At 35.5% G+C, this 23,650-nt stretch overlaps 1 protein-coding gene across 8 annotated transcripts in view; it reads right to left on the bottom strand.

Moving 5' to 3' along the window:
* Window positions 1-607: 607 nt before the first annotated feature.
* Purg (purine rich element binding protein G) overlaps window positions 608-23,650 on the bottom strand; it is a 40,329-nt gene continuing 17,286 nt past the window's right edge. For 3 of the 8 annotated variants that reach the window (XR_012441459.1, XR_012441462.1, XR_012441464.1), the window contains 2 exons: window positions 22,420-22,525; window positions 5,310-14,035 (listed from right to left, as the gene is read on the bottom strand). Coding sequence is in view for 2 of the 8 variants with exons in the window: in XM_020180713.2 (XP_020036302.1) it covers window positions 6,096-6,200 (105 nt within the window). In the remaining 6 variants the exon portion in view is untranslated. Of the gene's footprint in view, window positions 768-1,135; window positions 1,734-5,309; window positions 14,036-22,419; window positions 22,526-23,650 lie in introns of those variants that run through there. The other 5 variants (XR_012441461.1, XM_020180713.2, XR_012441460.1 and 2 more) reach the window with 4 other exon arrangements.

Raw genomic sequence — 23,650 nt, 5'->3', positions numbered from 1 at the left:
AAATCAATGTGAGTCAATGCCCTGTATAGCTATCCTTATCTCAACCAGCAAAACCCCTTGTTCCTTCCTATTAATGCTTATACTGTCTCTACAACAAAATTAGAGATAAGGGGAAAATAGTTTCTGCTGGGTATTGAGGGGGGGGAGCGGGAGGGGGTGGAGTGGGTGGTAAGGGAGGGGGTGGGGGCAGGGGGGAGAAATGAACCAAGCCTTGTATGCACATATGAATAATAAAAGAAAAAAAAAAAGAAAAGTAACTTTAGTTCTAGTGTGAATGCACTCACTTCAACAGTTTAAACACACACACACACACACACACACACACACACACACACACGAAGACAAACCTGAAATGGTGTAGATTGGTTTTTTTTGTTTGTTTCTTTCTTGAGATGATTTTAATTTGGGGCTTTTTTCAAAGTAAAGCAATTTCTTTTTTAAAAATTTTTATTTTATTCATATGTGCATACAATGATTGGGTCATTTCTCCCCCCTTCCCCCCCCTCCCTCCCTTAGCCCCGCTTACCCCTCACTACCCAGCAGAAACTATTTTGCCCTTATCTCTAACTTTGTTGAAGAGAGAGTATAAGCAATAATAGGAAGGAACAAGGGTTTTTGCTGGTTGAGATAAGGATAGCTATGCAGGGAGTTGACTCACATTAATTTCCTGTGCATGTGTGTTACCTTCTAGGTTAATTCTTTTTGATTTAACCTTTTCTCTAGTTCCTGGTCCCCTTCTCCTATTGGCCTCAGTTGCTTTGAAGTATCTGCAAAGTAAAGCAATTTCTGATGAGAAAAATTAGTTACCTAAGATGAGTAAAGTGAGGCTCTCAGAATCAAAAAATTGATTCAAAAGATTTTCCTCAGTGGAGAACATATGGATCTTTTGTGAAAATGGTTTCTCACAAAGATTTAGGGAAAACACCTTGAGCTTAACATCTCTAAGGGAAATCATTGTTTCAGTATCAGAAAAGACAACTTAATAAAATAATGTTTAGAAAACTATAAAGACATATAAATATACAATGTATTAAAAACTTAAATCACTTAAAGAGAGACTAAGCATATTCATTTTATAAGGTAGATGAGTTTTAACAATTATTTCCGTACATTTTTTGAGAATTAAATTTTTATTTCATTTTTGTGTCAGAAATATTCAAAAGTTAGTATGATAATGAGATAAACATGCACTGACAAGAAACACTACTGTTATATGAAATTACCTTGATAAAATAGAAGAGGAGAAATCAATGTTTTCCATGAAAAATCTTAAAAGAACAAAAGAAAAGGATGTCGCAAATTATTTTCACATTGTCGGTCAGCATTGTCTTTGCATGGGCTTCTCAGGGTGTTTCACAGCCACTTGGAGTCCACCACCTCACAGAGAAGTTTCTGTTTCATTGTCACCTAACATGGTTTGATCACTGAGCAACAGCCCTTCTGGGACACTGAATCCTGTGTCAACATCAGTCCTGGTATACAGAATAACCATCTGTGTAATACACTGTCAGCACACAGGATCTTTCTGGTCATTAATTGTCCATCCCCAAAGAGATATCCCCAAAAGAATGTCTTCTTTTAAGTCTCTTAAGTGTTCAGGTGTGTTCCCCCCAAATAAGACACTGTGGTATTTGAGAAAATAGGAGAAGCAGGAAAGTCACTCTGCTTTTCCTTCACCCTTTTCTTCTGAAGCCAGCCAGGAAACCTTCATTCCAGACTTGCCCTCCCTCTACCTGGAGGAAAGACATAGGGACAACAGAGAAAAATGTGAACAAACAAGCTTCCTGATTTCCCCCAGTTCATGACCACTAAGTCATACCTCCTTTTTTAGTCTTGCTTGCACATGGCTGTCCACTCTTTATCAGGTTAGCAAACAATGCAATAATCACTCCTTACCCATAGCTTTGTTTTCCATGGTTTAAATTACATCAACTACAGTCCAAAAATGTCCAATGAACAATTTCAGATATAAACAATTCATAAGGTTTAAATTTCATGCCACTCTGAGTAGTGTGATGGGATTCCACACCATTTTGCCTGGTGGGATGAGAATCATCCCTTTGTTCTAGTGTGTCCACACTGTATATGTTACCCTCCCATTAGTCACTTATTAGTTGTCTTGGTTATTAGATCAACTGCTGTGGTGCTTGTGTTCAAGGAACCCTTATTTTGTTCAATAATAGCCCCAAAGCACAAGAGTAGTGGTTCTTGATTGTTATAATTGTTCTATTTTATTATTATAATTGATTGGTGAATTGTTATAATTGTTTCACCTTGAATGTTATAATTATTCTATTTCAGTATTAGTTTTTGTTGTTAATCTTTTACCATATCTGATTTATAAATTAATATTTATCATAGGTATGTATGTATAGGATAAAACATAGTATATATAAGGTTTGGTACTGTCTGCAGTTTCAGGTATCCACTTGGGGTTGGGGGGAGTCTTGGAATGTATCCATTGTGATAAAAAAGTAATATGCACAGGTTTCTGTATTTCTTTGGGTCTCCATTTTTGAGACTCCTTATTACATAAAACTTTCATAAGATAAATTAGTATGCTTTTCTCTTCCTAGTCTGTGTTTGTTTTGGGGGCTCAGCTATGAACCTAGTGATGGGGAAGGAAAGACATTTGTTTCCCTTATATCTCCTACCACCATGGAGGTCATTCTATGATTCTCTGTGCATCTAAGAATCAAGTTGGACGCATATGGACTGAGTGAATCAGAGAAAAAAAAGGGTTAATAACATGAAAGAAGTTGGTGTCAGAGGCATCTCAAGGGATCAAGCACCTGTCTAGTAAGCTCAAAGCCCTGAATACTGAAAAAAAAAGTGTCACTTCACTTGTATGAAGATATATATATATATATATATATATATAATTTTTCTTTTAGGATGAGAACAGTTCATAGTGGACACAGGATTTCGGGAGGTTTTCTCAATTACTTCTGTCATAAGTGAGAAAGTAATATTTCTCCTTATTAAAGGCAGAACATGAAAACCCTCACCAGTACCTGTGCATTACCCTCACAAGGATGCCCACGGGGAGATAAAAACACCATCAATCGCAACTGGCAGCAATTGAAACTTCCCTCCACCCATAAAACACACTGCTTGATTCTGTTTCTTGTTTCAGCTACATGAAGCTTGCAACCTGCAATCCTCCACCCACGAGGACACTGGTACTTTGTGGAGCCCAATGCTGTGTTACAAGGGAAGCTTGGACTTCCAGACCCTGCTCTGTCAAACTCTGGGAAAATGGCTGACCTTGTCCTCTGAGAACAGGGAAGTTCTCTGTGTTCAGTAACATGTCAACAGTTGAGGCAGTCTCGGAGGGGGTGGAGAATTCAGGACGGGCCTTTCACTGGCATTTTCGGGATGAAGGTTGGTTAGCGGGCCTGTTTCTGAACATAGCAGGAACCTGTGGAACAGCTCGGCTAAGAGGAACACAAGAGCTCCTGTTGCAAGGACATGTGCAAATGATCAATAAGAGGTTTAATTGTCCTTGAGGAAAATAGGGGAAGAAACTCTTTCCTCCCTTTTCTTGCAGAATTTCCTTTTTATACTTTTCAAGTGTATGTAAGTCTGTCTAATGACTTCCCAGCTTTATAGTTCTGGTATTGTTTCCTCAAGGACCTGAGAGACCTGTCTTTAAAACACCATTATCAAGGAAGTGGAGTTGTAACTGAAGTCCTAGACCAGAGACAGCCACTCCTTGGGAGAGTTGGGAAGAATACATAGGACAAATACCCCCATCTCCTGTGATGAAGAGGATTTCCTCTCCCTCAGGCTGGAGAAGGTTGGAGATCCTAGGAAAGGATGAGGGACTTGGGCCAGGGCTTGAGGGCTGATTGCTCTGGTGGGAAGCCTCTCTGGTCCTTGGCTGTCATTGCTTGGAAGTTAGTGTCTTTGCTGTGTCTCAGTGGCAAGGGCTGTGTCTAGACCACAAGTACTGAGAATTAATTTTTTTAAATGGCACAGACATTATGGTGACCATTAATATGGAAATCTGCATGACTATAGGGTTAAAATTAGAGATCTTTTCAAATTAAGATTAAGATTTCTTCTTCAAAAGCAACAGATTTATTCTCTCCTTTCATAAAATTAGAATTTTTCTTTACATTATCAGGCAAGATATTACCATAGAAATAAAGACTACCTACTTTCTCTAATGTGGAATTATTTTATAGCACATTTATTGTTCACCAATTTTCATAAAATGGTGTAAATGTAGTTCAAAATACACGATAGAAATATCTCTAGGAGAAGGTATAATTCTAGATTACTAGATAGTAATTATCTAGATTTCGTTCTAGCTCGTCAAAAAGAAGTTAAGCCTAGTATCTACATTGGCACTATTCTCTAAGCTTCATTTTCTGGTGTCAGACATGATTTAATAACATGTGAGACAAGATTAATATCCATAACAAAGAGCCATAGTAGTAAAGGAATGCCATTTCAGTCATCAGACCCAAAAGATTAGATGGGTAAGTTTGATTCCCTTCTGGTGAAGGTCAATGATTTTTGCTTGAGGAGCTTTAATACATTTATTTCCACTATTTCTCTTCTTTTTAAAGTTTAATGTTTCCTGTGGTTAGGCAAGATACCAAGGCTGGAATACAAATTTGCATGCTGCCTTGAATTGAATGCACCTCTGGCTTGTGAGAACAGCACTGCATCCTCATGAAGCAGCTTCGCTTGTCCTACTGCTGTGATTCTTACCCTAGATGGTGAAGTGTAAAATCCCATAAAACCGTTGCCACGAATGTATCTATTACAACATTCTCATGTTATCAGTTTGTTCTGGAAAATTACAATCTATTTTTCAAATCTTATTTTCATGTATGATGAGTGAAACCTTATTTTTTACTTATGCGTTGTGGAACTAGAACTCAAGGCCTCATGCTGTTCTACCATCAGCACATCCCCAGCCCTAAACTCCTACTTTATGAGCCTGTAGGAATGGTCTCTTCAGGACTGTCTCAGCTGAAATAGAGATTCTGAAGGTACACTGTTGTCATGCAAATGTTATATGTTGGCTCAACTGATGACAAAATAAAGTACTAAAATAGACAAAGGTACCCTACTGGCACATTTTTAGTCTTCTCAACTTGTTTCTAGATCTGATAGGGCTACTTTTTATAGATCTTATCTAAACATGACTTTAGAAGTCAGACCAACTGGGTTTAAATTCCTAGACACAACAAATCTGAGGGCACAAATGAAATAAAAAAATAAATACACATTAAGATCAACATTTGGGCCCAGTAGAACTGAAGTGATTTCTGAAAAATAAGAATACAAACCAATTACACATATAAACAAGTTTATTAGATTGTCAGTGATATTTTTGAGACAAATTCAAGTTATTTTATTTTACTTCATATAAACAGAGGAAGGGAGGAAAGTTTTAAACTTCAAGCTTTGTTCAGCATGTGTGCAGTTAGCATCCACAAAAGCACCATTGGATATGAAGGAATTAGCACCACAGAATTTAGGACCTAACTGTTAACATGCATCACTGGAAAACTTGGAACATGAAAACTGAAGTAATACATGGTATGGTCTATTATAAACAATACAAGGCAATTTATGATTTCTTTTCATACAGTACAATACAATCACAGCCAATGAGAACCTTTATAAGTACAATATGGGACAAAAGACACCTTGTACCCTGTTAACACTAAAGCAGTTACAGATTTAAAAAAATGTTTCTTATTAGAGGCAGTGGATTGAAATGATTCCCTCCCAAATTTTCAGTTCAGAGTGATATAGTTACATGATCTCTTAAGAAAGTATTTTCAAATTTATATCTTCTACCTCAATGCTGACAAGTGGTGATTTGAAAACTGAAAGGCTTGATGAATTAAACAAACAAAACCCTCAAACCCAAACCCAGGAGAGTCAAGAAGTATTCCAGAGTGGTGGGTGGTTTTCCACACGAGGTCAGTGTGAAAATGAGGCCAGTGACGTTGACCCTTGTCTTCCCTTCTGTGGAGGAATGCCAAGTATGGGAGCCTTGCATTCACGGTGAGCTTCATTCCTTTCACCAAATGCCTTTATTCTGAAGTGTAACACAAGAGATTTATTCCTTATTCCTCAACTGTTTTTGTAGTACCATACAGCTGTTCCTTATGCTTGGTTTGACAACAGTGAAAAGGGTTGATATTCTCTCTGGATTTAGGGTAATTTGTGAGCTAAAGAAAAAATATTAATTTAAATTTAGCAAATATGAAATTGTAAAGGGAGTTCCACTATTTTTACAGTACAAACCTATAGTAAATATCACTGAAAACCTTTCTATTAGAAAGCATGTAACAAACCCTCAATTTTCACTTGTGCCTAGGCCAATTTTGGCATATGAGAAGATCCTGTATAAGAAATGTGCAATAAGAATTGATAGACACGGGTATATTCAAATCTCAATGCATTGTTGCCAAGGAAAAATACTTTTACTCACCAAGAGAAGAATATACCTCGAAGCATCTATGCAGACACATGAATCACTCATGTATCTGCCCAACTTCTAATTCTGGAATAGTGCTAACAGGGTCATTTAGGAAAAGTACTCAATTACAGAACAGCAGCAATTTTATATTGTCTATATTTAACAGTGAAACACTTTTGAAAATAGAATCAGTACTATATGGCAAGTTTACATTTCACCACTTCTATTCTTGTAATACATGCATTTATTTGTTTTCCAAGTTTTAAAACTCCCGTTAGGACCGACATCTTTCAGAACAACAATCTAACATTAAACAAAACTTTCTAAGGAAAATATTTAGCATCACAGAGATCTGAGAAAAATCTGTTACTCAGCATCACACAATACTCAATTAGATCTACATTTAAGATTGTTCATGCCTTGACATTACACACCTTTGGGTTAATATATCTTATTTAAAAGGGAAAACAAAGAAACAAACAAACCAAACAACTGGAATGATATTTGTCTTTAGTCTTTTCCATGGTAAGAACAGAGCTCATAATGATGACTCTGTCTAGGAAACTGCATTTTCATTTAGTAAAACACTTAAAAATAGAATAGAAATGGGCTACACAGACAAAGACTTAAAAATAAGTAACATTATGAAAAAATGTTTTTTAAATGCTTTTTTTCCCAAAGTCTACTACTCCCAAACAAAACTGGATAAAAGTTAGCTTATCATTAAAAGTCAGATGTTAAGTTTGACTTGGGAGGGTTGAATCCTTTTGAAAAAAATTATCCTGGGCTTTTTCTGCTGAATTAAGTCCGTTGTATACGTCAACCACCAATTTCCTGGAAAGGAAACACTATACACAGTCACACATCTATGTGGATGATTTAAATTTGATAGTTTACCAGGCATGGGTGACTCCAGCAAAGAAGAAACAAAACTGAATTCTTAAATGCCTTATGGTTACATTAAAAAAAAAAAACCTCATCTAAAGCAAAACTGAGTTATGACAGGCTAGCTTAATAATTTTGATTGCCCTTACATTTGACTAACATTTCACGACAAGGTACTAACAATTAAAAACAGAATTTAAAAATAAAAACTGTCCAAAATTGTTTGATACAAATGTTAAATTTTACATTTTAACTTCAAATGATTACAGACTTAGACAGTTTTGCCATCATCACATATACTTTAGTTACTATTTTAATTGTTCATTGGTTATATTATGTAACACAATTTTTATTAAATTAAAAGTTTGATTGATCACATTATAATCTAAGTGGCTTTAGAAAAACATACATGTAGAATAAATTTATAAAAGGATAAAGACTATATTAAGGAGTTTTAGACAATTTCTGTACAGACAAATAGCTAGTTCAAGATAATAAAGTGCCTTTTTTTCCAGATAATTAACTTTTCACTAAAATATTTTAAGGCTTTACAAGAAACCCAACATTATCTGAAATTTGATAGGATATGGGGTTGCATTATTAATTAGCTTTCTTTTGTATTTCTATGCCATTTAATTTCTCAAACCATATGGTGATATTTAATAATTACCCATTTAAAGTTATAAATCTGAGTTGCCAATTCTGAATTTATCTTGTGGAGAAAAGGAAAAGATGGGTCACTTCTAATTGTGATCTATACATAGACTCACATTTTGCTTGTGAACAATCTGGTTTTATCATAATATATAGCAGCCAATATCTCTCAAAAAAGTCAATAGAATATTTGATCCTATGGCAAACAAGGCCATCATTTTGTTCATTCATTCACATATTCTATTGTCTTCACATTTAAACAACTGTTCAGCCTTAAATGAAAAAGGCCACAGAAAACTGACAGCAAATTCTTCAGATACAGGCACAATGAATCCTTTTATTGCAACAGTTTATGCATAATCTGTATTGATGCCAACATGTAATGTTAAGCACTTATGCTCACTTTGCTTCTAATACCTATGGGTATGTCACAGTAAGATACTGGTAACCTAGTAGAAGTTCATCCAAATAATAGTCATAACCATACGGAATTCTGCCTATTACATATTTTCATCAGTTCTCTTTGGGAGATGGGGTGTGTTTTAAGCACACATTGATGGATCTGGTCATTTGGGTAGGTTTAGCTCTTAGAATAAAGTATGTCTATATTGACATCAACTACTCAATTAACAAACAAAAACTAATACAGGTGTCTGAATATTTGTTTTCAAGAATTTAGTCATTTTTATGAGAAAATTACTTAAAAATTAGGCACAAGACTAAATGCCTGTAACTAAAATGTTTTTTCTGATTATCACTGGATTAATTTAAAATGTTCCTTGAGTTAAAGGTTTTGAGGTCTGTGTAGAGGAGAAAAGAGAAAACTAACTGAAAAGAATGGTTTAAGTGAAATGTTCCATGTAATTAGAAAATCAGGAATTATTAGTAGGAAAAAAGTGCTAGTCTTGGATTTGGTTTCAAATCTAAAGCCTAGTAAGAGTAATGCCAGGGTTCAAAAAAATTAAAGTGGAATAAACCTTTATAATTGCACATTACATGACCAAGGTGCCACAGTTACCAAACATTTTCCTAAAATGCATGATTCTACTTTTCAAAACTAAATACATATACAGTTTTTACCTTTTTCATACTAGTATAGTACAATTTCATAAACTTAGCACAAATATAACCAGGAAGATGAATTACACCTTTCTAAAAACAGTATAGTGTGTGTTTGTGTTTAAAAATAACTGTTAAGAGCCTTGGTCATTATGAAGATTCAAAACATTCCACAAAACCTGAAAATGTCAGGGAGAGCATGTGTAAGCCAGTTTTGTAGTACTCTGCCATGCAATGCACAGAAGTCATATGGTTTTAAAAACATACTAGTTTAGTTTCTGGTTTTTATCTATTTCACTACATAGTATATTTACTCTCATCAATCACTGAAGTGACAATATTATCTAATAAACAAGTTTTGAAGACAGTATTATATACTGAGGTTTCTAGCCTTAATTGCTCATTCCTAAGAAGTACAGCAAAAATGTTTGGTGCATGGGTTATTGATTTTAATGCTTCTATCTCTTTAATCTAAACGGAAATACTAAATGGAAATGTATCTCTATAGAGATAATATGATAAGGACAAAAGGACAATAGAGTTTAAAGACCAATACATGAAACAAATAAAAAACAAAAAGTAAGCAACTGCATGGATGTTTTCTATATTATTGAATTTGGTTAATCAGGGAAAGATAAAGATGGAGGCCTCTTCACAAGTAAAAATTGTATTTATATGTATTCCAAATAAACAGCACACAAATAAATTTAAATTTTGACTATTTTATCATTTCTGAGTTCAATGAAATCAAACTAGGAAGTGTCTCATTGTAAACTGAGACCAAAGCATCATACTGTTCAAGGGAGAGTGATGATGTAAGGTCAGGATTCTTGATGGCAGATCATCTGGGCTCTGTTTAGCCTGAGTGCAGGCCAGGCACAGGGGTTTACTGCCCCCTTTAATTAGAGTGCAAATGCTGGTGAAAACAGAAGAAGTAACGTTACAGTTAGGATCGGTTCATAGTAACAGAACACTAAATGGATTTCAAAAAAGGATCCCTTCCTTCTCCTCCAGTTTGAGAATCTCAATCTTAGATACAAGAATGACTTTATAAAAGCATTTGAAAGAAATGCCAATCATATAAACTCTTCATCTTTTGAGGATGTACAATGGATATAAACTGATATAACAGTTTTCTAAGGAAATTAATGAACTTTAAAAATATAAGTGATATCAGAAAGGATCAGGCATGATAAACTTTCCCAAATTCACATGCTGACAGCTATTCATGGATGGAGAGATACTCATCCACAGAGCATTCTGAGTACAAAAACAGAATTCCTTGTTGGTAAAAAATAAGCTTCTGTAGTATCAGCATTTAAAATTTGTAAAAGAAATACTTCAAATAAGGATCGAACTGCAGGAGATTCTTAAAAACCTGCAGATATGGAACTGCCATATTGTATGTGATATTCCAAACTTGCATAAGTCCCAAAATAATTTAAGATCTCATAGTCCTTCCTGCTAATTCACACAGCTATTTTCTTGACTTTGCAAAAGCTAAGGAATTCTATTTAGTGAAAATAGCTTTTCTGTGGTAGTAGACCTAGAGTGTTGACACAAATACTACAAAAACCAGTCCAACTATATTATTAATCTTGTTTTTCATTATTCAGCTGCTTGTAGCACTTTCATTTACAAAATGCCTCACAATAGTTGTGGTAGTCATTTCTCATTATGTCCTGATGAGGAAGGCAAGTTTAGTGAGCTGCCTGTGCAATGGTGGAACTGCTTGGAGCCTATAAAGGTCTTATGTGGCTTCTCTGCTCTGTAGGCAGTTACCTGGCAATGGTCTGTGTTGGGCATGCTGCATGCTGGGCCAAAGACTGGATCTTGCTGTCTAATCTAATATTTGGACCCATCAGAGTGTTTAGCTCATCAAGTATGTAAAATAAATACCTGTTAATTTAATGAATAAGAAATAGGACAAATTTAAAAAAATAACCTCAACCTAATACTCTCCAGCTCTGACTCCCTACACAAAGTCCTGCTGGCCTCCTTTTGTTTCTCCACTACGATAGGGTAGGTAGCATTACTTGTCTTAAATAATAGGGTAGTAATACTCATTCTTTATTCTTTCTTTTTTATGCGGTACTCAGGATTGAACCCAGGGCCTTGCACATGTGAAGCAAGCACTCTACTACTGAGCTTCATCAGGAGATCTTGGCTTTTTGAGACAAGAGTCTTGTTGCACAGCTCAGGCTGGCCTTGAATTTGCTATGTAAACTAGGCTGATGACCTCAAACTTGAGGAAGGTTTTCCTGCCTCTGTCTCCCAAGTGCTTGGACTATAGGTAGGTACTACCATGACTGGCAATTAGCTACACTCATTCTTGAGGCTCTATGGCACACTCATCAAAATGTATTCTTTACAGTACCAGTGACACCCTTGGTTGTTACTACAACTACTCCTATATCTCTGAATTTCTCTTTACCTCTGCCAGGTGTTTGAGTTACAAGTTGTGCTTCCGCATACAGTAGACAAATCTTTTCTTAAACTGATGCAGGCATAATGAATTGAGGAAATAATACTAACAGCTGCAATCACTAGCACGAATATGGAGACCATCAAAGGGGAATGAAGACAGCTACACATATGTAGAAATTGGGATCTGAGGACTAGTAGTTGTTGTTCAATTTTTTGGAAATTAAAGCAGGGAAGCTAAGATCCTGGAGAAGGTACTGATTGTGTTGAATTGGGGAATCTGAGGAGATTAGGCTGGATGATATCAAGTCTTTTCCAGTCTTTATTGTGCTAACTGGGTCTTCCTCTGATAAGATGAGAAGATTCAAATACTTCCAACAGTATTCAAAAATCTATTATCTTTTTGAGAAAAAAGGATGGTTTGATGTTTGGAACTAAAAATCTGCTGTTTTGAAGCTTTCAAACAATTCTGAGAATTAAATGTTTTATTTAAATCACTGTTACTCCTTTAGCAACAATTTCACGAATAGCCTCTTAAATCCTGAGTAACTCCACTTAAATTACATCAGCATAATGTGGATATTATAATACTTTATGTTGTCAGCAAAATTAGTATCTAGGAGTTTGTTTCTAGTCCTAAGCACTTTACATGAACTTGTCACCTAAAGAACAGGTTGGATTTACCAACGAAGAGCAATTCATTTCCCATTTTAAAGAGATGAAGGTGAAATGATTCCTTGTAAAGGTCAGAGTTACAGTTTCAAATAATATCAGTGGAAAATTCTATGGCTTTGATATTAAATTGAATCTTTAACTTAAAATACTACACATGTAAATAAAGGCAGCATTTTTAATAACAACTTTTTGACTGAGAAGTAACAGAAAACCTTAAGTCAAAAACTAGTAAATAAAACTTGTGTGTTCCCCACCCCCAGCTTTGGTGCTAGGTATTGAACCTAGGACATTGTGTACGCTAGGCACACATTCTCCCACTGAGATACACTCCTAGTTCCCTTAAAACCTAGTTTTTGTAGTCTAAGTAGATGGGAGAAGGAAAGATGATTTATGATCACCTTTAACTTCTGCTAAGCTAGAACTTTTCAAAACCTTTCAAGCAGAGTATGCTTACCGAGAAATGAGGTTTATAAATTATTTAACTCACAACCTAAGATCTCTTTACCTTTCTAACATTTTTCATATTCAAATGAAGACATGGGTCCTATATTCTTCTATCTGGCAAGAAACATAATTGGCAGTTAACTAAAATTAATTACTACAACCAAAATGATGAACTGTTTAGAGAATTCAATTTATGCATACTGCTGAAAAGAAGTCATCAGTCTTTAGAGTTGAGAAAATACATCCTGAGGCTTTGTATGACAGCACCATAGATTTTCCTCATGGGTTAAATTAAACTAATGAGGTTCTCTTGGTAATTCAAATTTAACTGCCCTTTTATGAGAAATAAGATGCAGGCCAAATTTTACATGAAAGTAGGTCATGTTAAAGAGAAGTTTCATTTCAGGTATTGCTGGAATTATCAGAATGAAATATGAGCATAGTAAAATGAATTAGAAACCAGGAGAAAATAAGTGTAAGGAGGAGAAGGAAAGTAGGGGTATTTAGTGTTAGGCAGGAATAACTGGAACCTTATTAATATCCTCTCAGTACTCTGGGTAAATTTCTGATTTCATTTGGGTACCCTTTACCACAGAAATGAGATATGCACTTTAGTACTATACGGATATCTTTCTCTTGCTCAACATGATAATGAAAATGATACAGTAACTTTCCATACAGGTAAGAAAGTGCTGTTGTATATGCTGTCAGTATGTGACAATGTTTTGCATTCCCTTTGTATTCCTGGAGAGTCTCCAAAGTGCAGGTGGTTGAGGATGTGGGTGAAATAGACAGAGGTCAGTCAATCCTCTCCTTTAGTTAGGTCAAATTCAGCTACCTTTTGGGTACAAATAGAAATCTCTTGAAAAGACAATAGCAGTAAGTAAATATTCAGCCTTTACCTCTATTGAGGCACAGTATAGTACTACAGCTCCCTAGAATCACAGTATCATAGTTGCTTAAACTTATCACTGCTGCTTCCCAGGATCTCAATGAATCTTTTCAGAAAGAGGCAAAACTTAGGATTTTCAGCAAAACACAAACGCAATCTGGATGTTGATCTTACTGTATCTACTTGTCTTTGATTTATATCTTTGCTAGGAATTACAGCTCAAATTTGAGTTTTTAAATAATAAAACTGAGTTCATCAGGTACATATTATATGGTTTTAAGAGGTCCTAACAGTTGCTGAAGCATCACTAACTTGGTAAACAAAGAAAGCATTTTGTCCCGCATGTTTTAATAAAAGAGAACTATAAGAAGTGTTTCCTCACCTGGGAATATTTTTCAGTTATTTTCTGAAGTCACAGCAGAACTACAAAGTGAAGGGAACTGCAGTGCTATGGCATTGCAACTGCTGAAGTGTGCTCACCCAGTGTCTCTGGTTTTTGTAGAATAGTGTCTTCATGAGAGCATTGCTGATCCATAATTAAGGTGGGAGAGCTGTGTGAATATTAGGAGTAATGTCACTTAATATTAATATTTGAGGGTATGTTCTCCCCCTGCATTCTTACTGTAGGTTTGCTGCCATGGCTTTAACAGTAGCTATATGTCATTTAGATAATCAGTGAAGAGCTTTCTAAAAATTATCATCTGCAATAGAAACTGTCTACTGTTAAACTCAATAATATAGATAACCTAAGAGGCTGAAGGAAAGAAACCAAGTACAAAAAATACACGTTAAATGAAATTCCAGAATACGTGAAACTAACCTGTGGTGATAGAAGTCAGATCAGAGGCTGCCTTTGGATATTGGGGTGGTTGTGGTGGTGGGGCCTGTCAAGTGGGAAGGAGTACCTGGGAACTTTCTGGGATAAGAGAAATGTTTTGTGTCTTCATTCTGGTGAAAACTGGTTGAATGGTAAATTATAAATTTGAGTTTTGTACTATGTAAATTATATCTTGATAAAAATGTTAAAAAGTAGTGGGGTGCTGGTGGCTCACACCTGTAATCCTAGATACTCAGATTAAGAGGATTGGAGTTTGAAACCAGACTCAGCAAATAGTTTGTGAGACCCTATCTCAAAAAAAAAAAAAAAACTCATCATGAAAATAGGGCTGGTGAAATGGCCCAAAGTGAAGGCTCTGAGTTCAAATTCCAGTACTGCAAAAAAAAAATTTAAAAAGCATTACGACTAAATATAAGCATTAAAAACTGGTTATCATTTGGCATTTTTCCTATTCTTTTTCATTTCAAAATGTTTCCCTTCAAACTGTTCCTCAGAGAGCAGCATACCCTGGAGTGGAGTCCAGGACTAATTCTCTGTAGATGACATGGACTTTGTGTCAGGGACTCCTGGTAGAGTGGTGGGATGCCACTAGTACAGAAAGGAGACTGATTCACTTACTGTGTGTGGTTGGGAGGAAACAAGATTTCACCTTTTGCCAGTTGGTACATTGTCAAGTGTGTACACAGTATTTCACATTTTAAAACTATTGTGTGAGTGCCAGTGGTTAGGGCCTAATTTATGATTACTTCCACCACTCTAATGGAATGAGCCATGTGTTCATCAGCTTTAACAAGATTACATTCAGAGTTACATATCCAACAAATGCCTAGTTTCCTATAGAAATAACCTCATTACACTATCTAAATATCCTAAAAAAGGATAGTGAGATTATATTGCTTCTGAGAAGGCAGTAATGTATTGTGATGCTAAGTATTCATGTAAAGTTATAACTGTAATTAAAAGCCAATTATTTCTCCAACTTATTTCTTTTTGTAATTTCAGTTAAAACCTATCAAAAGCTTATGCTATCCGAAATCCACATGTCATACAAAGATATCTAAAATATGTAATTTTAGTACTTGTTATCTCCACCTAAGATTAGAGGAAAAAGTTAAATGTTCCTGCACAATAACTATAAATATTTGTTGAATAAATGGTCTCATTTCCCTTAAACTGACATTTCTTACCTAACATAGTGGCTTCTAACTCAACATTACAAATTCAGATTGATTAAAAACCAAAAATTTAGGCACATACTTAAAAAAGCCAAGAACCCATTAAACCAAATTATTACCATGGCTATTGCTATAGTTAACATAAAATTATATAAATATACATTGATACAATTATAAAAAATAAATAAATACAAGATAGCATGGGCTCTCAGCTACAAAATAATCCTTTTATAAGCTCAACTAATGACACATATTTGCCTCTCTAGAGTGAACAGTAAGAACCAATGCAATCAATAGAATGGGTATTCATGTGATGTTTCATGTACACACTTTTGAAGGGAAGAGGTTTAAAGGTACATAAATATTTTAAAAAGAGTGCTAGAAGATCAAAAAACATAGTTCAGATATGAAAGCAGAAAAGTTCAGTATCAGTATCAAGATGATGACCTGTAAGATTCACTTTATGATAGTCACTGGGGTTCAAATTATAATGGTTCCTTACTGCTCCAAAGCCAAGAGGTTACAGCATTTGCTTTCAAAAGCTACTTTTTTTTTTCAGAATCAAAATCACCAGCAAACAATCTCTTGTAATAATATTTTCGACTTTAGAACAAAGAGGTATGAAAACTCTTTTAGGTGAGAGATGAAAATAGAAATATTCCAAATGAAGCCCACGTACTTCTCACTGATTTTGAAGCAAAGTGGTAGAGAAGGAGATATTGGGTAGTGGAAGAACCACTTAAAGTCTAACTCAAGTTCTGAAGTGAGTAATTAAGTGATTTTGAAAAGGTCACATGGTATCTTTAAGATTTTTCCTATCCAATAGAAAGAATGTTCTTCAACATAATAAATGTTATATATATGACAAACCTATAGCCAACATTATACCTCATGGAGAATAACTGAAACCATTCCCACTGAAGTCAGGAATAAGACAGGGATACCTGTTTTCCCCATTCCTATCCAATATAGTTTTGGAATTCCTAGCCAGAGCAATAAGACAAGAGCAAGAAATAAAAGGGATTCAAACAAAGAAGGAGGAAGTCAAACTATCCCTATTTGCAGATGACATGATCCTCTACCTAAAAGACCCTAAAAACTCCACCAAAAAACTATTAGAAATCATAGACTCTTTTGTCAAAGTAGCAGGATACAAAATTAATATACAAAAATCAGTAGTTTTCCTATATACCAAAAATGAACAGAGAAACAATCCCATTTACAACAGCCTCAAAAAGAATACAGTACCTTGGAATAAAATTAATGAAGGAAACCAAAGACCTTTCCAATGAAAGCTATAAATCACCGAAGAGAGAAGTTGAAGAAGACATCAGAAGATGGAAAGCTCTCCCATGCTTGTGGACTGATAGAATCAACATGGTAAAAATGGCCATACTACCAAAAATAGACACATGTTCAATGCAATCCCTGTCAAATTCCAATGACATTCTGCTCAGAGATAGAAAAATCAATCCTAAAATACATACAGAAATACAAAAGACCTCAAATAGCCAAAACAATTCTGAGCAAAAAGTTCAATGTTGGAGGTATCATAATACCCGATGTCAAATTATATTACAGAGCCATAACAATAAAAACAGCACGGTATTGGCACAAAAACAGACATGAAAATCAATGGATCAGAAGACCCAGACATAAACCCATGCATGTATAGCCAAGTGATCTTTTTTTTTTCATTTTTCTTTTATTATTCATATGTGCATACAAGGCTTGGTTCATTTCTCCCCCCTGCCCCCACCCCCTCCCTTACCACCCACTCCGCCCTTTCCCTCTCCCCCCCCCCAATACCCAGCAGAAACTATTTTGCCCTTATTTCTAATTTTGTTGTAGAGAGAGTATAAGCAATAATAGGAAGGAACAAGGGTTTTTGCTGGTTGAGATAAGGATAGCTATACAGGGCATTGACTCACATTGATTTCCTGTGCGTGGGTGTTACCTTCTAGGTTAATTCTTTTTGATCTAACCTTTTCTCTAGTACCTGTTCCCCTTTTCCTATTTAGCCAAGTGATCTTTGACAAAGGATCCCAAAACACACAATGGAGAAAAGACAGTCTCTTCAACAAATGCCGCTGGGAAAACTGGATATCCACATGTAGAAGACTGAAACTACATCCTTGTCTCTCACCCTGTACCAAAAACAACTCAAAGTGAATCGAAGACCTTAATTTAAGGCCTGAAACTCTGAAATAACTACAGGAAGTAGTAGGAAAAACAGTGCATAGATATGCATAGGGAGCGACTTCCTAAGCAGAATAGAAAAGGCTTAACATCGAAGAGAAAGAATGAACAAATGGTACTGCATCAAACTATAAAGCTTCTTCATGGCAAAAGAAACAGTTACTAGACTCAAAAGACTCCCCACAGAATGGAATAAAATCTTTGCCAGCTATTCATCTGATAAGGGACTAATGTCCAGAATCTATAGGGAACTCAAAAAACTCAGCCCAGTGAAGAAATGGGCACATGAATTAAACAGGGAATTCTCAAAGGAAGAGGTACAAATGGCTAGTAAATACATGAAGAAGTGTTGAACTTCCCTGGCTATAAAAGAGATGCAAATAAAACTACTGCAAGATTTCATTCCACCCCAGTTAAAATGGCCATATTCAAGGTCAATAACAACAACAAATGCTGGAAAGGATGTGGTAAAACAGGAACCCTTTTACACTGTTGGTGGGAATGCAAATTGGTATACAACTACTATGGAAAGCAGTATGGAGATTCCTCAAAAAGCTAAAGTTAGAACTGCTATACGATCCAGTGATACCGCTCCTAGGCATCGACCCAAAGGAACATAAGTCAGAATATAATAGAGACATAAGTACACCAACATTCAGCGCAGCACTATTCACAATAGTCAAGCTTTGGAAACAACCCAGGTGCCCTACAACTAATGAATGGATCAAGAAAATGTGGTATATATACACAATGGAGAATACTCAGCCATAAGGAATAATGACATGTGGTTTGAAGGTAAATGGATGCAATTAGAGGGCATCATGTTAAATGAAGTAAGCCAGGCTCAGAAAGATAAAGGCTACATGCTTTCTCTCATACATGGAAGATAGATCCAAAAGATAAACACATACACAAAAACAAGCATGATCATATACAAACTCATATGTCGAATATGTTTGTAATAGTGAAACTGTTCTATGGAACTTGGGGAAAGAGGGAAAGGAAAAGAGAATGATGGAGCATCAACAATACCATAAAACATAACATCTCTGAAGGTAGAGGATATAATGATATGTATTGAAAGCAGTTGAAAAATGGGGGGGTGGGAAATAAAGGGTAAGGGAGGGTAATGGAAGGAGTCGAATGGACCAAAGTAAAGTATACTCACAGGAGGGATACATTGAGAAAACCTTTTGAACATTGACTTAAATATTAATAATGAAAGGACTGTAAAATAGGTACAGTGTGTGTGGGGGGGGAGAGGGAAAATGACGGAGATTAAGGTGAGGATATATGGTTAATTGACTTCATATAGTTATATGAAATAGAACAATGAAACCTCTAGCAACTGCTTTAAGTGGGGGCAGGGAGGGGGTTGAGGGGGAGAGATGGTGGGAGTGATGTAACCAATGTACGATATAAGCTCATTTGGAATTGTTACTATGAGTCCCCCCTGTACAATGAATGCATCCTAATTAAAAAAAGATTTTTCCTATCTATTATAAATGAGAATGGAGACTCATTCAGGAAAAAAGTTAAAATTGAGGGCAGATTTAGACAAGAAAATCTTAGGTTGTCAGCACACGATGGATATTTGCCAATATTAGGAAACAGGTGGATGTAATTCTTTCAGTGGCTGGGCAATTGGTTCCCAAATCATGCTAACTACCTATGATCATATTTCAAAAAATGGAAATAAAGCAGCTCTGATTTCCTACAGGGATTAGCTATATTTTGATATTTTTCAGTCTGTGGATATTGATTTTCTTACTGTGTCTTTGGATGAAAAGAAAATTTAATTTTGATGGAGTCAAATATATGTATGTATGTGTGTATGTATGTCTATCTATCTACTTGCTTTTGCTATTGTTGCTGGTACTGGGGTTTGAGCTCAGGGCTCTGCACTTGCTAGGCAGGTGCTCTACCATTTGAGTCACACTCCAAGTCCTTTTTGCTCTATTTTTAAAAATAGGGTCTCATGTTTATGCCCAGCCTGTCTGTATTTATATCCTCCAGTCTATGCTGGGATGATAGGAACACACCATTGTGTCCATTTTTTATTGGTTGAGATGATGATTTGAAAACTTTTGCTCACCTCGAACTGTGCTCCTTCTACTCTTCACCTCCCAGGTAGCTAGAATTACAGACGTGAGCCATTGTGCCCAGCTTAAGTTTTGTCTTTTACAGTCAGTGCCTGTAGTTTCTGTCCAAGCAGTTACCTCTTATGCATTCGTGTTCTATTACATCTGACTGAAAACACCTTCAAGAGATTTCAACTTGCCCCACTCCCTTGCCACTGCTATACCTGGGTGGTATATACTTGTGGTAAGTGGGGCCCCTTCCAATTTTGCATAATTTTGTTATGCTCTCTGGAGAATCATCCATTTTATGGGTTGGGAAGAATTAATAATGATATCAATGTTTCTTAAATGCCTATTATGTGACAATTTGCTAACTATTTCATAAATCTTAGGACATTTAATTTTCTTTAAGAGAGTTTTGTTGATCACAGGTTGTATGAAGGTAAAGAAGCTTGTGCCTTGTTACTGGTACAATCCCCTGGACTTAGAAGATTGCCCAGCACATAGGAAGTGATTAATTAATTACAAACTGAATGCTGAATGAATAAAATTTCAGAACTCTCTAAATCACCTCAAATGACACAAGTGATAGAGCTTGGACTTGAATCCAGGACTGGCTGACACCGATGTCTGTTCTATTTACTACTCTGTACCAAGCCACAGAGACAGTCTTATAAGTCTGTTGGATCCTAGTACCTAAAAATATAGCTGAAAATTACAGTTATTGCTTAAGGAAGTGGAAGATGTATATTTATAATTATTAGCTATGTTCCTCATAGTAAAATGCAAATGTGGAACTTCCATTAAGTTCTCCCTTGACAATACGAGGCATATTGGTCTTTTAATATTTATAAATATATAATTTATAACTATATGATACTTTTTGCAGATCGATCTGCCCATGAAACTTTAGGGCCATAAATAAAAGGTCAGAATAGTTCACTGCATGCAATAATTTAGAATTCAACCACTAATTCCTCAGTAATGCTACAAAATCATGGTTAACTGGGACTGCCAAGGATGAAGGTTATTGACTTAATGTAATTTCCTAATTAGAGCTTTAACCATAATGCTATTAATCCCACTGAAATAGAAAACTTTCTTATATGTATTGTTTTGATTTTTCTGCTTTAATAAATAGTACATAATGAATAAAGTTGAACTTTGTGTGCATGAATGAGAGTACTGGAGTGCTCTAGAGTCTTCATTGTTAATAGCTATAATCACCGTATATGATAGAAACGAAGAAGATGCAAGTTTTGACTTAATTTGATAAAAACCTGGAACATTACTTTCAAACAGGTTTTTGAAAAAGTCTTCTTTCAACTTACTACATATTTCTTGCTCATGAGAATGTATGGAAGAGGTTGGCTAGTTGATTTTTTTCCCCCCTTGGGTAAATTATGTGACTTCTCTGAGTTTCAGCCCTACCTGTAAAATGGGCTAACATCTAGTTGATTTTAAATTAACTGAACTTGCAATGCAACTAAAGTCATTAAATTCTCTTATAGAACTTTTTGAGGGCTATTCTACAATGTAGGTGCCATGACAACACACCTGTGATAGCAGGCCAGAAAGGGAATGAATTCTGAAAGGCTAGTCAAGAAGGGAAACTCAGGCAGGTGGATTAAAGCATGCAGGGTCAAAGACTTAGTCTGATGTGTAGACAGTCAGATGCAGTCAAGGACTTGTGCATGGAAATGAGTACCACTGTGCTTTTCACCAGAGATCAAACTAAGTGTTCATTGGGTACAGAACTGAGCCTAGAGAGATAGAAGGACAAGCTCTAGAATGCATTAAAAAAGCCTCGACATTTGCTATCAAGACATGTTTCAATTTACCAAAATTTGATTTCAAGTTCACCATTTTAAATTTCTATAGCTTTATTATGAAGGCTTCAGTCAGCAGTGGGCTTGTTAAAATCCTGATTTTTTTCAATTAAATTTTAGTTTTATTATTATCTAATTCACATAAGAGTAAAATTCATCCACAAACTCTGGTATTTTATTAGGTAGTTAGGTGTTTACAGCAAATCATTTCACCTGCTGGGCCTTGGTTTTCTTTATTTGGTAAGTAGTGACAGTGATATGGAACTAATCTAAATCAATTGTTTCATCAGGATGAAATGAGATTTAATATGTGAAATAGCTTTGGAAATAATTTCAAATTATGTGAATTATTGTAATTTAAAGTCCATGTTCTTTTTACCTTTAATTTAATTAGAAATATTTCATAATTAATGGCCAGCTGTTGGGGAAATTTTAGGACAGCTATCTTAAACCTGTAACTAATTAAGTGAATCTACCGCTGGTCCTTATTGCAATTTTTTTATACTGAGAATGATCACAACTGTTGATTTACTGAAACAACTAGAGTAGAATCAGGCTTATTCTATTTGAATGAGACACTGATGAGCTAGTCATCATAGTTGAGAACACTGATGAATTTTTATAAATCTAAACATGTGAGAAGAGAAGGAATCTGTGAATATATTGTGTATACAATAGGGGAAATAAAATTAAAGTGAGGGTGAATATAGAAGCCTAGGGTGGAGAGGGAAATTAAGTGATATGTATGGTCACTACTCTTTGCCTTCCTCATTTCCTCCCCAACTCAAACCCTTATCCACATACAGAACTCACAGCAGTGTTTTATGATAAACTTGCATGGGACTTCTTAATCATCTCCAAACTGGGGGTTCAGGAATGAACTGGGTTCATGAGATGACACAGAATTGTTATTTTCATCCTAGGACATCAAGAGAAATTTGGAATGGGGAAGACAAAATTACTGTTTAAGATAGTATCCTTGTATTTCTCTAAATCTGCATGAATGAAGTATATCTTAAGCACTCTGACAGAACGTAGATTATTAATTATATTCAAAGAATAAACTGCTAAAAGGAAAAGAAAATAAAGCTTTTTATAATAGCATCAAACACACTTCTTATATATACCAACACACTGCCTGGCATAGGATAGATAAAGGATATATCTGTTGAATGACAAGTACAACAGTTTGACTACGTTTCAAAGGCTGTTTGGAATCAAATAGCTTTGGACATGACACACTTAAAGCTAATGGCAGTGAAATATTTGTCATTTGCAAATAACCGTACCTCTAATCCCTAGCACAGGACCTGGCAGAAAGTAGCCACCCTACCTCCATTGGATCAATAGAAGAACTGCATTATTTAGTAAGCAAACAAAAACTTTTCTGAAGTAAAGTTCATCCCATATTAAACTGCACTGTAATTTGTGAGTCACCTTTGAAACAAAAATGACACAATAGTTATCAAGTTTTTAAATGATCACTTTCATTACTACTTGTCACCATTTAGATTTTTCTGTTTTTTCAGAGGCAGGAAAGGAACAGGAAGAGGAACAGTGGTGATTAAATGAAGAGAGATGATTTAAGCAATCAGCACAGTGCAAGGTGTAGAGGGGAATGCAAAGGAGGAAGAATGGTCTCTGGTTTTAAACTTAAATTCAAGTTAAGGAGACTGTTTAGGATTTTCATATGGGAAACTAAGTTTAAAAATATCTTTAATGGTCAAGTAACTTTTCTGTTAGTTTTAAGATACATGCATACATTAAATGGAAGGTAATAACAACTGCAACTGTGCAAGTCAGACAGAAAAACAATGTACTGATACACTGTAAAGCAGCCATAAGAAAATATGAAGGGTGGTAAGGATGGGATGGTCAATAAATGTCAGATGGAACAAAGAACAGCAGCAGAAAAATGAGAAAAGGCCATAGAAAGAAGTTGAAGAGAATTGGAAGAGAGGTTTCCCTAACCAGGGATACAGCCATTGAATGGGTTCTTAGAGGCACATATTCTGCACCAATTTTCTCAACTGGTGAATAAGCA

This window comes from Castor canadensis, chromosome 14 (assembly GCF_047511655.1).
Source record: "Castor canadensis chromosome 14, mCasCan1.hap1v2, whole genome shotgun sequence".
NCBI lineage: Eukaryota > Metazoa > Chordata > Mammalia > Rodentia > Castoridae > Castor > Castor canadensis.
This window is presented reverse-complemented; position numbering and strand designations above follow the sequence as displayed.